This window comes from Sardina pilchardus, chromosome 8, assembly GCF_963854185.1.
Source record: "Sardina pilchardus chromosome 8, fSarPil1.1, whole genome shotgun sequence".
NCBI lineage: Eukaryota > Metazoa > Chordata > Actinopteri > Clupeiformes > Clupeidae > Sardina > Sardina pilchardus.
In genome coordinates this window covers 25,259,381-25,274,673 of record NC_085001.1, presented here as the reverse complement: position 1 = coordinate 25,274,673, position 15,293 = coordinate 25,259,381, and the positions used below count along the sequence as shown (strand labels likewise).

The following is a 15,293-nucleotide window of genomic DNA, read 5'->3' as shown; positions in this document are numbered from 1 at the left end:
ACGTCGTCAGACAGACGAGGTCCCTTTGATTGATGACGATGAGGTAATATCGAGTTGCTCATATAGTATGTTATTTTTAAATACTCATTTAGGATCATGTCATGTGTCTCCAGGAGAAGAGAGAAATTCCTCTGCTCTTATTTTGTACTCATTATAACAACACTGTGATGGGTGTGAGAGGCTAAATTTAAATTACACTGGCCGCAATTACAGTGTTATAATAAGCAGAAGAAGGCACAATGATAGCACATTCACAGTGGTGCTGGCCATTAGCGGGCGTCCACAGGGCTGGAACCCACTTGTGGTATTTTCCATGGAGTCATGACATCAAGGGGAGGACAGCAGGTAGTGAGTGGGAGGGAGGTGTCAGGGAGTGAATTTCTCATCATTAAGCTGCTGGAAGATACATGATCCGTTTCAGGCCCATGCTAAGTTCATTTTACAGTGAGTTAAAGGTTCATCTTTGGATAAAAACACCAATTAGAAGATGCCTCTTATTTATTTATTTATTTATGTATTTAATGATTAAGTTATTACATCTTTCTTTGTTTAACACTTTGGCTTTAGCGTATAACACATTCAAAATTGGATACTAAGTTAATGGATCATAAATGTATCACCTACGGTTACACAGCTGCAGTCTGTGACTCAGTTTCGCAAAAGGTTGTTGTTTGTGTTCAGCAAGCAATCAAATTACACTCCTTCCTCCTGTGCTCCTGAAGTGTTGAACTCTTTGTTGATTGGCTGGGGTTGATAATGGCAAGAGTGGACACTTGATAGGAAGCTAGAAGATGGTGAGCAGCAAGCCTTTTTTTATTTGATAAAAAAGTGTATGAAACTAGAATCAGACTTTACCTTTTATGCTCTTCTGTATAGGCTGCTGCTGAGGGATTCAATCTTGGCTTCTCATCCTGTCGTACATTGCAGTTTCACACGGTAGTTCTAAGGGGTTGCTGATGTAATATTTGGGTGCCAGGTGCCTTGAATAATTTCGTGTTTTTCGGTGATGTTGTCACTCGTCTTTGCAGCTATGGTTGATGGGAACATGGTGTCCAATGTCTGAGAACACTAGCTGATCTGCCAGTCATCTAATGTGAACAATAATCCAGGTTGTATCCAAGCACAAACATGCATCTTGTATATGCAGATGGAATTCAAATGTCATCTACATACAAAATGCAGGTGTTTGACAGTCTAGGGATTTAAAGTCTTAAAGACTTCCTGTCATCAATTTTCGTTCTAGCTTTGGCAGTGTTTGTTATGGGGTTGCTGTGAGATTTTATTTTTATCCCAGATGTGAGATGCCTCATGCCCTCTTGCCCAGTCTTGTATGCCCAAGGCCCCAAAGGACTGTGCCAATTTAATACAAGGCTTGGAGTCAGTTCAACCCACTCTAGGTGTCAGTTTCCTGAAGCAATACTCTCATTGTCCGTCTGTATATCTTTCTCTCTCGCTCTCTCTCTCTCTCTCTCTCTCTCTCTCTCTCTCTTTCTTTCTTGCTCTCTTTTTCACCCACACTTGCCCACCTATAACTGAAGGTCAGGATGGTCAACGTATTCAGATTCATACCATTTCAGCGCCACTTCGAGTCAAGCTGTCTGAAATAGTGGTGTAATTGTCAGCCTAATGCAGTGAGCCTTGAACTGAGATAGCTTCACGCTTCTCAACATCTATTGATGTGTGGTGTGATTCATAGTCAACATGACAAAACTAAACCCTTAGGGGATTAAAATAATCTCATTTGTCCCGTAGATGACAGCTAAGGTTTGTTGCGGTTTTTTGGTTTACCATTTTCAAATACTACCTCTCTCCCTGGCCTGCCAAACCACATTCGTCACATTCGTTGTGGTCTGGAAACGTTCCATCGGACTACAGCTGGATCTAAATTATATTTCAAATGACTAATGCAGGGATCAAAGCAGTGCAAGGCAAATCAGACAAACAAATAAATTAAGTCGCAACAAGAGTCATTACCACCGCTATCACTCAAGACAGACTAGTGTAGCATCAGCATATGGCTTCATGTATAGCATTATATAGCTTGCAATCTGCCTTGACAACAGCCGTTATGTCTGCTACTGTTTTTTCAATGTGTAAATAAGCTTACTTCTTTGTCTACACCTTAGCAACTATCCACGCTGTAGGTCGAATGTAGAATATTCGGTATAGAAAATAATTTTTTATAATTTCTAGACTATATTACCAAGATCCTGTAATATGTGGTCGTGGAGCAGAGGGCCATCCATGCAATAAACCCATGAGAGTACATCCTGAAAATATCCATGTGTCAAAATGTTCATCATGAGAGTATTGCACATGCATCATTCCCAGCAAAGAGAGATATACCGTTTATTATGGGGGGCGTGGTGCGCAAGACATTGTGCGGCCCATCAGCTAAAATAAAACCACTTAAATAAATTCCTGGCAGTGTTTCCGTGACAGACATGTGAGCCGAACCCCGTTGTGTTGTGTTTCTCTCCACCAGTCCCCAGGCTCTGGGTCCAACTCACCCCAAGGGGCGGAGTCCTCCAGCCACCACATGCCTATGCACGAGGGGAGTGACAGCTTTGAGTCGCCATCGCCCGCGGGGAAGGAGGTGAGGGCCTCTCCAAATATGGGCGTGGTAGTCTCCAAATATGGTCATGTAGTCAAGAGCAAGAACATGAATAGGAATAGTAATAGTAATCGGTGATCATGACTGAAACAAATATCTATTGTGAGTAAGGTTTTAAAGTTTGTGTTGAAGAAAGGAGTTTAAATGGAACACCAATGCATAGAAAAGGACTTCAAGCTGTTAGACATGAATGCTAGTCTGAACAACTGCATAAGCAGGAACCAAATCACAAGACAAGCCACAAACTCCATCCGTTGTCATCAATCAAACCAAATTTGGTCATTTTGTTTTTCTTTGTCTCAATTGCCCTTTTTCTCTGTGTATTCTTTCTCCCTCACAACTCAGTCCCGGAGAAGTCTGGCTTCTTTCCCCACGTACGTGGAAGGTGAGTCTGCCTTGCCACCTGGCACCGCATCAGCAGTTGCTGCTCTGCCTTAATGTTTATTCAGCCATTAGTGCCTCAGGCTACGCCAGCACCTTTGAAACGCCCTCCTGTGTGTGTGTGTGTGTGTGTCCAGTGCCAGGCCCCTGTGACCCGGAGGACCTCATCGATGGCATCATCTTTGCTGCTAACTACCTGGGCTCCACGCAGCTGCTCTCCGACAAGACCCCATCCAAGAACGTGCGCATGATGCAGGCCCAAGAGGCGGTGAGCCGCATCAAGGTGAGTCACAGTGTGTGTGTGTGTGTGTGTGTGTGTGTGTGTGTGTGTGTGTGTGTGTTAGCACACGTGTGCAAGCCAGCGTATGTGTTGTGTGTGTATGAGTGTGTGTGTGCATGGCACTGTGCCAGAACAGATCACTTTGATCAGCTCTCTGCTTCACTGTTCAGACTTCTGACTTCTGACTCTTTATTTACCTCAGCATGTCTGAGGAAAGGCAAAAAAAGAAAGAAAGTTAGCATCATGTCTATGACTACTGCTGACGTTCGTTCTCAAGGTCCGCCCAGCTGAGATGGCCAGCTTGCGTAGGCCGTCCAAAAATGAAGAATATCTCTGCTATTAGTTCCCACACTCATTAGATAACATACTTGTTAATGAATGTTAGATCATCAGAAGTAGGGTTGGGCATCGATAACCGGTTCCGTCTTGGAACCGGGTTTAACTTATCAATTCCATCGACATCGTACGTCTTTTTTGTTATCGATTCCCTTAACGATTCCCTCAGCCTGCATGACGTCGGACTTTTTCCAGTTTTCCTGAAATGTTGTGTTACTACACGCCCTCTGCGACGACTCATACTACAAGTCAACCCCGAGAGGAGGAAGAGATCCAAAGCCTGGCCCCATTTCACTAAACGTGATGAATATTCTGCCGTCTGCAACCAGTACAGTATTGTTATCGTGTAAGGGTAGTAATACCAGCAATATGTTAAAACATTTGTCCGTGAAGCATGGGATTAAGCTCCAAGAGTGTCATGTGTTCGACAGCCTGAGGGGTGCTAACGTCGCCCGGTCCAGGGCTCCAGAGTGCATATGCGCCCAAAATGTTTAAGAGTGTGCCTGCAAATAATTCTAGGTGCACCTGACGCTGCTCGGGTGAAAGCATACGTTTCCTTCACAAGTTTTAATTGTAGACTATGCGTGCAACTTTGCCAGACTGTATATATATAAGTAACCCCCTTGGCCCGCTCTCTCTCCCTCTCCCGTGCGCGCTCAATGGACACCCGCCCCTCCACATGCACATTCACAATCGTGAAAGCAATGACGCATACAGTAGAAGACAACTAGCGACATTATAATTAATTTCGGTTAGCATCATAGCGTAGGCTACTGCACAAATTTGATTCAAACTCTTGCATTCAAGTTGACTGATCATCTCAATGTTTTCCAACTCTAAGACTCAAAAGGGCCTGTCCCAAGGAGAAAAAGTATTAGCCTACCTTGCAACTTAAACACACGTGGGGAAACTGAACAGTCCAACCAGTAGACTATAATAAGCTAGCCAACTATGCTACTTTGTTTACAATTTGAGGCTTCAAGCCGACAGCTGAATTAAAGAGGCAGAGTTGTAATATGAATAGTCATGAATGTCATGAATATCAGAAATGTCTGTAGTATAGATTAGAATAAAGAATTATATTATATTATATATATATACTGCAGGCTATATATACATCTTTATAATTCTTCATAAAGAATATGTATATTCCTTATTATGTTTTAAATAAAGACAAGCTTTTTCTACGCCTTATTGTTAAAAAATCATTCACATTTTATGAAAGGAGAGCGATAAAAGGTGACCTTTTGGCATTAAAGGCGATGCAATGAAAAATGTGGGTGCACCTATTTTTTTTGGGAATCGATAAGAGAATTGATAAGGAATTGGATTGATAGGCAGAATCGATAATGCCATCGATATTGATAAAAACGTATCAATACCCATCCCTAATCAGAAGACTTCTTTGAATTAGTGTCTGTGCTTGTCTTGGGGGGGTCTTACAAAGACAGCAAATTAATAATGAGAGATAACAGTGACGAAGTGGGTATCTGAGCATAATTGTAAGTGTGGGAAACAGATGAACAACTGCAGAGCTTCTCTCTGAAATACTGTTTTATCAGGAGCTGTTCTTTCAGCTATGTATTCTAATGGCCTCAATGTTTCCTCCCTTGCCTTCACTCGGCTGAAATTAGCATATGCCAACACTACGATGACATGTGTTGTGACTCAGCCCTATAGATGAGATGCTAGTCATTGGACATTACTGTGATGAGGCTATAGTTAGCATGTTGCTAAATCACTAGTGACGTTTTAGTGTCCTGTCACCTCCTCATCACTTTCCTGGGGCTTAAATCTCCACATTATTATGATGCTTCGGTATGACATTTAAACCCCAAGCCAATGACACACTGCATGTTATGACTCAACTTTTTTTTTTCTTGCACTAGAATCTCATCTCCCTCTGGCCCAGACATGCTAAATGCTAAGAAGCGCTCCTCGCTTGTGATGCAATTAGCGTTCGCTTAGGTTGCATATGAGACACGGGATCATTCTAAGGTTAACAGGATATGAACATTTGTTTCAGGACATTACCTCTGCAGGGGTATTCATTAAGCGTGGCCTGGTGGCCATGGGCTGCTATGCTGTACACAGGGGTCACCAGAAGGCCAAAAGGGCCCACTAAGCTTCATCAAATAGGTTGATTAAAAATGCATATTATTTTTTTAGAATTTAAATTAATTTACCCATTACACTTTAATTCAATGGCCTTCTGGATTTTTTTGTAAAGCAAAGGAATATCTAACCCTACTGCATATGAAATGGACTGCAAACACTGGTTAAAGCCTCAGGACTACTACAAAATTCTGCATCTAGGTCTCGCAGTGTACCTTACTGAAGCTAAGGATTAAGTCATGGCTCAGGGTACTGCTCGGTCGTAGTCTTTAAATAATTTATGAGGCGCAGGATTGATTAAAAGCATTGTTCAGACAACAGAGGCGGTTTAAAGCAGCCAGGCGTCATTGATTGGGCTTCGTGGGTGGCGACGCCTAACCATCGGCATTAATAAATGAGGCTTCAAACGAGTGGGAGAATTTGCCCCGAGGCGAGCTGGGGTACTGCTGCTGCTTCAGGACCCTGTGATCCCAACCTCGTTTGTCTCAGAGACAGATTAATAACAACACACTATTTTTAACTGGCCTAATTAGGCTGAATCAAACAGGTTGTTTGTGTGTGCATTGAAATGTGCGATCTTGTTTGATCATCAGCTTTAGCTTTCTGATTTTTTTTTTCTCCTGAATGATGTGGGTGTTTGTACATCAACTGGCCCTCAGGCTGAAGTACTATAGCTCCCTGTGCTCTCCCATTTCCCTGACCCTTATGACACTACCCCCTAGTGGATTGGAGTTTATTTACGGAGTGCAGAGGAAGCTCAGGTTACCATAACTACTCTATTTTGTGTAAAGTGTGTCCATATGTGTGTAGTAATGAGCACCCTCACATTTATTCGGAGGGGAAGGGTCATGATGTTGATGAGAGTCAGTTATAAGGTGCACTTTTGAGTGGGAGTGATGTCTCATGTCTCATGGCTCTGTTTTTGAAAGATAATCACTTGAATATGCTCAGAATAGGGAATGCCCCTTTTATATGGTTACTGTAATTACAACATGCATTGCCTGAGAATGCCCCTGTTTTTGGTACAGCTCAAGTGGGCCCTCTGCTGGAGTACATAGGAACTTAGTGCTCTCCACATTAAACCCCATAGCACCATGCACTGCTTCTGCTTTTTGAAAAGCTCCATTAGTTTATGGATGCTAGTGCGTCCTCTTTAAGATGAGCCCTCCTTCAGTTACAGCCCTGAAGCTGTGGGAGCCTGTTCTCAGCCAGTGGAGATATGAATTGTAGGAGAAACTGCACAAAATAGTAAATGGCCGGGTTTCCCAGATTCTTAAGTGCCAAGAACTTCTTAGGAGCATTCGTAGAACGCTCTTAGAGAGTGCCTAAGAAGTTCTTAGATAACACAAGCCAATGACACTTTTTACAACCTACAGTACTGATAAGGTATACACATTCTTGACTTTATGTCTACTTGGTGGGAATAGAGTTAGAGTTAGAGTTAGTTAGAATAGAGCCTCTCTACTAGTTTGATTGTAGACGTAGTTATGTCAAAGGATTTAAACAGGGTCAGCATTTTTAACAGAGCTTCTCATGGCAAGTGATACAGTAAAAATATCCACATCATTGCCGATGTGCCAGTTGTTCACTCTGGCCCATCGCAAGCAGACTGTGTTGTGTTGATCCACCCACCTCTCCCCAACCTCCTGTGCCCCACCCCACCCCACCCCACCCCATCCAAGCAACCACTCGCTCCACCACCTCCACCACCACACACACCACCTCCACCACCACACACACCACCTCCACACACACTCTCCACCCACCCTCTCTTTGGTCTGGTCCCTGCGGCTCTAACCATTCTCCTGTCTCTGTTTGTTTCATGCAAAGCAGACGGCCCAGAAATTAGCCAAAAGCAGGAAGAAGGTGCAGTAATTCTTCATCGGTTTTTGGTGTTTGTGCATCTCTTTTTTTTTAATTTACTTTTTTGTGTTGTTTTTGTATTTTAGACATTTTTTTTGCCTTGCCAGACACTTCACAGTGTCATTTCTTCTTTCCTTTCTTTTCTTCTATCTTTCTTTCTTTTTTTCTTTTAGTTTCCTAGTTTCACTCTTGTTGCCTCCAGTTCGCTCTGTTTCTGAATCCAGCAACAAGTCCCGACACCTGATATATTCCGTCGCATTACTTCTGTGTCAGATGTGTGTCTGTTACGTGTTCCTTCACGCACATTCTCTCATCCTCCCCCACACATCAGACATCACTCTAAAGAATCTGACATAGACAAAGAGCCTGTCTGTGGTGCCCATGTAGGCTTAAGGCGCAAACGCAAAACAAATCAAGGAGGGGAACCAGATATTTGCTGGATGCAGAAAAACGCAGGCAGGCACCCTTTTCTTTCTCCGAGTGACGTGTGCTGTTGTGTTTTGGTGTGTTTGTCCGAGTTCCGTACGCGGACCTTTTCTTTTTTTCTGTTCTTCGTTCAGCACGGCTTTCTGTGATTTTGCTGTCTTGACTGTCATTCTCTTTTGTGTTTGTGAAGATGGCGGCCCGTGCCAAATCACTCTGGTAGTTCACCGTGAATCCTCCTTCCCTCACCGCCGACCTCCTTCTTTGACGGGGTCCTTTTTTTCGATGAAAACACGTACTAACCCACACATTAACCTCACAAGCCTGTACAGCACAGAGGAAACCGCCAGAACCTAATTGAGTTTCTCTGGCTGGCAGAGGTTCATCGAGGAGAGAGTGAGATGCAGCTCAGAGAAAGAATGACACCTTTGTCTCCCCCTCAAGTGGGGATGGGGCTGGCAAGATAAAAATAGCGATAGATAAGAATTTAATTAAAAATGGAGGAGCCTCTCTCCCTCTCTCTCTCTCTTTCCACTGCACCTCTGGATGTGCCATCATTTCCTCTCTGACCTTGCACTCTCTCACTCTCTGTCTCACACATACACACACTCATAAATGTGCAGTATCTTTTCCTCACCACCCCTCTCGCTCTCTCTCTCGCTCTCGCTGTCTCTTAATGGATGTGCTCCTAGTGGATCCTCTTTCTCTGTTCTCGCTCTCTCTGGATGTGTGATATGTGTCTGTCTCCCTCTGCGGGTCCTCTCTCTCTCTCTCTCTCTCTCTCCCTGTCTCTGTAGCTTTCCTTCGTGGATGTTTACAGTAGGCTCAGTTGAAACTAATCCTGTTCTGTCATTCCGTGCAAGCTGTGACTGATGCCTTTCTGTAACCCCCCCTTCTCCCCATCCTCCCTCTCTCTCTCGCTCTCGCTCTCTCTCTCTCTCTCCCTCTCTCTCATTCTAGGCCCCAGAGGGAGAGGCTCAGCCCATGACTGAAGTGGACCTCTTCATCTCCACCCAGAGGATCAAAGTGCTCAACGCCGACTCACAGGTCCTTCTTCTGCTGCCTGTCTGTTAACGCGTCCGTTTGAAAAAACCTGCCTGGCCATGTGTCCGTTTGTCTGGCTGACTGATTGAGTGTGTGCGTGTGGTTCAAATACACGAATACAAGCAAATTCAAATGCACAAAGAGCTTCATTGGCCTCTCCACGGCCCAGTACAGTATTGCCAAGGTTTCCTCTATCTCTCTCTTGCTCTCTCTTTCTCTTTCATTCTCTCTATCTCTCTGTAATTCTTCTCTCATCCCTTCAACTAATGGTTTACAAACAATGGGGGGCAGCAATTAAAGTCATCAGCCTGGCTGACAGATGGCTTGTCCTTGTCTCCTTTGAACGTGGTGCCAGTCATAAGCCTTCCTGGGCTCTCTGCTCCCTGGCAGCACTCTCCCAAAGACAGGGGTGTTTTATCCCAATTCATTTGAACCAGAACAATCCTTTTGGCTACAGCAGCAGGGATTCCTCCTAAGCTAGAACAGGAGGGGGGGGGGGGGAGCCCTGGGAAGTAGAGCTGAATGTGTCATTTTTCCCAACAATGCCACTCTGATTCCGTAGTACAGTAGCCTGCTGAAAAGCCTGGCAGAAAATGCTTGAAAGGGGAGCTTGAATGTGACGAAACCATGAAATATCCTTTCATCATTGTCATACTATATTTTACATGTATTTATGGACTTAAACATTCACGTGACTAAACATTATTCGCATTCAGATCTACTTTCATATTCATTATATTTACACGCATATTATCCATTCAGATATTGCATAGGAAGTAGTGGGATCATGTAATGCACACATCATTCTATGTAATCCATCCTTGGTTATGTGGTTTTGAATCTGTGCTCTCACCGTTTGCTCCCTGCAGGAGACCATGATGGACCACCCTCTGCGGACCATCTCGTACATCGCGGACATCGGGAACATCGTGGTGCTGATGGCCCGCCGCAGGATGCCTCGGCCCGACTCACAAGAGAACCTGGAGGCTTCCGACCCGGCCCAGGACGAGAAGCGCCAGTACAAAATGATCTGCCACGTGTTTGAGTCTGAAGATGTAAGGCACTGTGTGTGTGTGTGTGTGTGTGTGTGTGTATGTGTGTATGTGTGTGTGTGTGTGTGTGTGTGTGTGTGTGTGTGTGTGATTGTCTTTGTGTGTATCTGGTTTTATCCTCCGTGCATTAATTTCTCTGCTTGTTCCATTTTTGTCGTGAGCTCTGTTTTACTGACTGGAAAAAAAAAAAGCACAAGAACATGCAGAATAGCAGAATTCTCGGAGCTTAAACAGCAACTGCAACAATGAACAAGCAGCTTGGGAGCAGACAGAGCTTGTCAAAGTACTAAATTAATCAGAACTTAATAACTCAGCTGTAAATATTACATCTTGTAGAGAGCTGCGGAGGCTCTGATAACCTGGTTACATGCAGAATGAAGCACAATAGTACATCACGCTGTGAATCAATACTTAAAATCTGTCATTCAAATGTGTCTTCATTTTTAATCATTCTGTCAACATCACATCTGCGTTCTCTTTGTTCCTCTTTTAATGGCCATCTCGGTACAGAGTGAATAGCTAAATACAGCAGACGGAAGCCTTATCTTATCTTCAGATGAAGTCACACCCGTGTAGGGATGGAGGTGCTCTGGAAGGAAGGAGCTCCCTCTCCCCTCTGTGCGCCCGTATGTTAATAGGCATGCAAATGAGGGCTTTTGCCATTCAGTGCACAGCGTAAGGAAGAGGAAGAGGAAGAGGCAGAGGCAGAGGGGGAACTATAAAACTTGGGACACAAAAGGATATGCATCTCATTTGGTCTCTGGGCGTGTTCCAGTGGGATGTGAAATTGACTCGTCCTCGTTAAGCCCACATGTCCTTTTTTTTTTTCCGGCAGGACTTCTGCCCAGTCACCCTCCCTCATCAACGCCACACACACACACACACACACAAATCCCTCCCCATCCCTCCCACACACAGCCCACCCCACCCCACCCCATGATGCATTGCAGCTGCCAGGATCCCCGCACTGCTGCGACCTCCGCTAGCACTCCTCCAGCTGGCGTGCCCGTAGTGCGGACTCTGTGCGTCCGTGGGCGTGATCGATAGAGGCAGCCTCAACCTTGCTCTCCCCGCCCCCCCTCTCTCTCTCTCTCTCTCTCGCTGTCTCTCTCTCTCTCTCTATCTCTGACGGTGTCGAGATCTCCTGCCTCAGTTCTCTCTTCCGGCTTTTTTTTTTTGTTGTTGCATCATGGAAGCCTATAGCCCCACTCTTCCATGGGAATAGTCTTATAGTCCTTTTTCATTAGTCTTGTTTTTCTGTGTTTTACAGAGATGAGCTGTGCAGTTGCCTCCAAAGGCGCAAAGCAGAGCAGTTTATGTGCTTTTCTTCAGGAACAAGAAAAAGAGAAGTGAACCGCTGCAGTAAGAGGGAATCATAGGGCCCTTGCTTGCACTTAAAATATCCTCAGTTCAACCATTCAGCGCTCCTTGTTGTGTGTTATAGACGCCCTCATTTGGATAGAGATTCCCTTAAATTGCTCTTAATCTGTTGGTATGTGGCTGGCAACCCTTTAATCAGGATCCCAGACTCCATGAACACAACTTCTGAACGTTCCCACAGAAAACGCTGTGAAAGAACTCTGTTTCATATGGTGCTGTTCTGCTGTGTGTGTGTGTGTGTGTGTGTGTGTGTGTGTGTGTGTGTGTGTGTGTGTGTGTGTGTGTGTGTGTGTGTGTGTGTGTGTGTGTGTGTGTGTGTGTGTGTGTGTGTGTGTGTGTGTGTGTGTGTGTGTGTGTGTGTGTGTGTGTGTGTGTGTGTGTGTGTGTGTGTTGGGGAAAAAACTTTGATAAAACCCCTCAGTGAATGTTTGCAGTCTCAGCACCTTTGTCATAAACACTGGCTCTGCAGTGGTGATTGCTTTGTGAATGATGGCGAGTAAAGCAAATTGCAAAACAAAACATAATGAACTGCAGTCGTCAGTGCACACTGTAATTGCGTTGGCAGAGCAGATTGTGAGTAAGATAAACATGCCCACACTCAGATGCTACTTGGGGGGGTGGGGGGGGGGGTGTATTGTGTGAGTGCGTGGCGCCGTAGTGCTAAATGTCTCTCTCCGGTCTCATCTGCCCTCTCAGGCCCAGCTCATAGCGCAGTCCATTGGCCAGGCATTCAGCGTGGCATACCAGGAATTCCTGCGTGCCAACGGCATCAACCCGGAGGACCTGAGCCAGAAGGAGTACAGCGACCTCCTCAACACCCAGGACATGTACAACGACGACCTCATTCACTTCTCCAAGTCTGAGAACTGCAAAGATGTGAGTGAGCTTGTGGAGATGATGAAGGTTGACAGTGGAGCAGAGCTTATAGAATCAACTAACCACCCATTTCTGATATATACACTACTCACAAAAAGTTAGGGATATTTGGCTTTCAGTGGAAATTTATGGAAAATGTAAAAAGTTTAAGCTACAGTGGTATTATATGAAAGTAGGGTAAGTAGAAGCATATAATGGTGATTTCCTCATCTCAAAGAATTTATTGAAACAGAGGCCAACAAATTTTCACCTGAAAGCCAGTAGTGTAGTAGTTTTGTCAGTAGTGTATGTTCATTTTCATTTCAAATTATTGTATTTTTTATATTGTTTTATAGGTAATTATTTACACCCAGGTTATTTTCACACCCAGTAATGAAAATGATATGATTTGTTGCTAAACAAGTCTAATTCGTATGATCATGAGATCTTCCACTGAGGAGACGGCTCTGTGCCCCACCTGCCCTCTCCCAGGTTTACATAGAGAAGCAGAAGGGTGAGATCCTGGGGCTGGTCATCGTCGAGTCCGGCTGGGGCTCCATCCTCCCCACCGTCATCATCGCCAACATGATGCACGCCGGCCCGGCGGAAAAGTCCGGAAGGCTCAACATCGGGGACCAGATCATGTCCATCAATGGCACGAGTCTGGTGGGCCTCCCGCTGTCTACCTGCCAGAGCATCATCAAGGTACCACCCTCTTTGCCACCGTCTGGAAGCCACAGCTGAGCCGAAAGCTCATCATTTGAATCTTATATACTACTATGCTACGCGTACAGGCAGTAGCTATAAGGCCATTTTTCCAGGCCGTCTTAAGTAATTAATTCATATTTAAAAGGGGGCTTGCAGTCTGCTTGTAAGCACTTTGCCATATGGACACCATTTAAGATGATGCAGCACACGCCTGTTTTCTCCCCTTTGGTACAAACAAAGCCTTGGGGATACACTGCTGAGCTGTTATAGTGCTGCTATTGTTTTTTTTTTTTGTGATTTTATTAATGCTCTATGTGTGTGTGCGTGTGTGTGTTTTTGTGTGCGTGCAGGGGCTGAAGAACCAGTCGCGGATAAAGCTGAACATCGTCCGATGCCCCCCAGTCACCACTGTCCTAATCAGAAGACCAGACCTAAGATACCAGCTGGGCTTCAGTGTCCAGAATGGCATTGTGAGTGCAGCTCTTTCTCTCTCCTTCCTCCCCTACAGTACACCCCCCCTCATAGTCACCCTCTTAATGCAGAGCACTGGCTCCTATTAGAGGAGCTGCCTGGCCAGAAAATCTAATTTTCATTCATTTGGAGCAGCGCAGTCGATCAGGCGAGACGTGTTTCCGAGTCCAAATGCTCCTGCTTTAGTGTTGAGCTGCATCAGTGAGGAGCTAATGTTGCTAACAAGTAATGCTAGCCAAGGGGCACCTGTTTAGCATTGAGCAGGACGATTCCTTTGTGTCTCTGTGTGTGCTGGAGGGAGTGTGTGTTTGTGTTTGACGAGGATGTACTCTCTGTTCCTCTCTTTCTTTCTTTCTTTCTTTCTTTCGTTCTCTCTTTCTCAGATATGTAGCCTTATGAGAGGGGGGATAGCCGAGAGGGGTGGGGTGCGCGTGGGCCATCGCATTATCGAGATCAACGGCCAGAGCGTGGTGGCCACCCCTCACGAGAAGATTGTACACATTCTGTCCAATGCAGTGGGAGAGGTACAGAAATGTCTATACTACACACACACACACACACACACACACACACACACATACTGTATATGGCCGCTAAGGGTCAGAAGTAAGATGGAAACGGTTACTCAAGGAGGATACATACAGTACAGCAAGTTTGCTGGTATACTGTATGCATGTTTCTGTAATGGTATAGCAGTTCAGTAAAGTTGAATCAGACAAAATGAAAATGGAGACTTGAATACGTTCACACATATGTACATACAAATATGTTTACACAAACACACACACACACACACACACACACACACACACACACACACACACACACACACACACACACACACACGTACACGTCTAGTAAGCACAAAACTAATGCACATACCAACACAAAGCACATGCAATTTAAGTCTTTGCAGGGGCAAACACCTATGGGGCAATGCCAGGGGCTAATTACCTTTGGAAATGCATTTCCCAGCTTCATCTCCTGCTGTGCCTCTCTGCCTCTCTCTGCACAGATCCACATGAAGACCATGCCTGCTGCCATGTACCGCCTGCTGACTGCCCAGGAGCAACCCGTTTACATCTAACGATTCAAACGCTTCCCCCCCCTCCCCTTCTCCCCTCCTGCTCTCCCCCCCATCCCTCCATTGTCTATCATAACCTTTGACCTCTGACACATGATGTAACCTTAGTCAGCATCTTTGACTCTTGACCCCACTCCCCGTGTGTGCATCTGGCGCGGTGTGGTGACTGACCGATGCGTCTCCGGCCTCCCACTGGCCACGACTGGGGTGGTCTCACTCTTTACTCTGCTCCACACACTACGCTACACTGCAACCCCAACTGCCCACCCCCAACCCCACCACCTCCACCACCTCCACCCATCTCTGCCTCCTACCTCTGTAAGCCCCCTCCCCTCTCCCCTTCCCTCTGAGGCTTCTGTGTCTGCTGTGAAGTGCAATATCCTGTTTGTGTGCGCACACTTCTGACTGATAACCAGGCCTGGGAGGTGGGCCTGGAGTGAGCTGGAGTGGAGTGGGTGTGATGTGATGAGGGTAGATGATAGATAGCTGGATGGATGGAAGAATCAAAGTAGGAGAGGAATCTGGGGCGTTTTAACTGCATGTGGTCTGCAAGTTGGGGGGGGGGGGGGGGGCGCAGGGGAGGGCGTCCGTTTGAAAAGCTATTTCTTTTGAAAGAATAGTCTGCAAACACCCTCTTTAAAAGTGTTTGGCTGGTTTGACAGATTTCCTCTCACCATGTTAATGTGA

The 15,293-nt window shown here is 45.4% G+C and overlaps 1 protein-coding gene across 1 annotated transcript in view; it reads left to right on the top strand.

Annotated features, from left to right (window-relative positions):
- The window catches only part of apba1a (amyloid beta (A4) precursor protein-binding, family A, member 1a), a gene marked incomplete at its 5' end in the record, with an annotated part of 20,799 nt that extends 5,970 nt beyond the window's left edge, over window positions 1–14,829 (top strand). The window contains 11 exons of the mRNA XM_062544156.1: window positions 2,486–2,596; window positions 2,960–2,999; window positions 3,133–3,278; window positions 7,560–7,592; window positions 8,973–9,059; window positions 9,926–10,111; window positions 12,185–12,364; window positions 12,836–13,048; window positions 13,402–13,521; window positions 13,906–14,046; window positions 14,538–14,829. Of these exons, the coding sequence (XP_062400140.1) occupies window positions 2,486–2,596; window positions 2,960–2,999; window positions 3,133–3,278; window positions 7,560–7,592; window positions 8,973–9,059; window positions 9,926–10,111; window positions 12,185–12,364; window positions 12,836–13,048; window positions 13,402–13,521; window positions 13,906–14,046; window positions 14,538–14,609 (1,329 nt within the window). The remainder of the gene's footprint in view (window positions 1–2,485; window positions 2,597–2,959; window positions 3,000–3,132; window positions 3,279–7,559; window positions 7,593–8,972; window positions 9,060–9,925; window positions 10,112–12,184; window positions 12,365–12,835; window positions 13,049–13,401; window positions 13,522–13,905; window positions 14,047–14,537) is intronic.
- Between the last annotated feature and the right edge of the window lie 464 nt (window positions 14,830–15,293).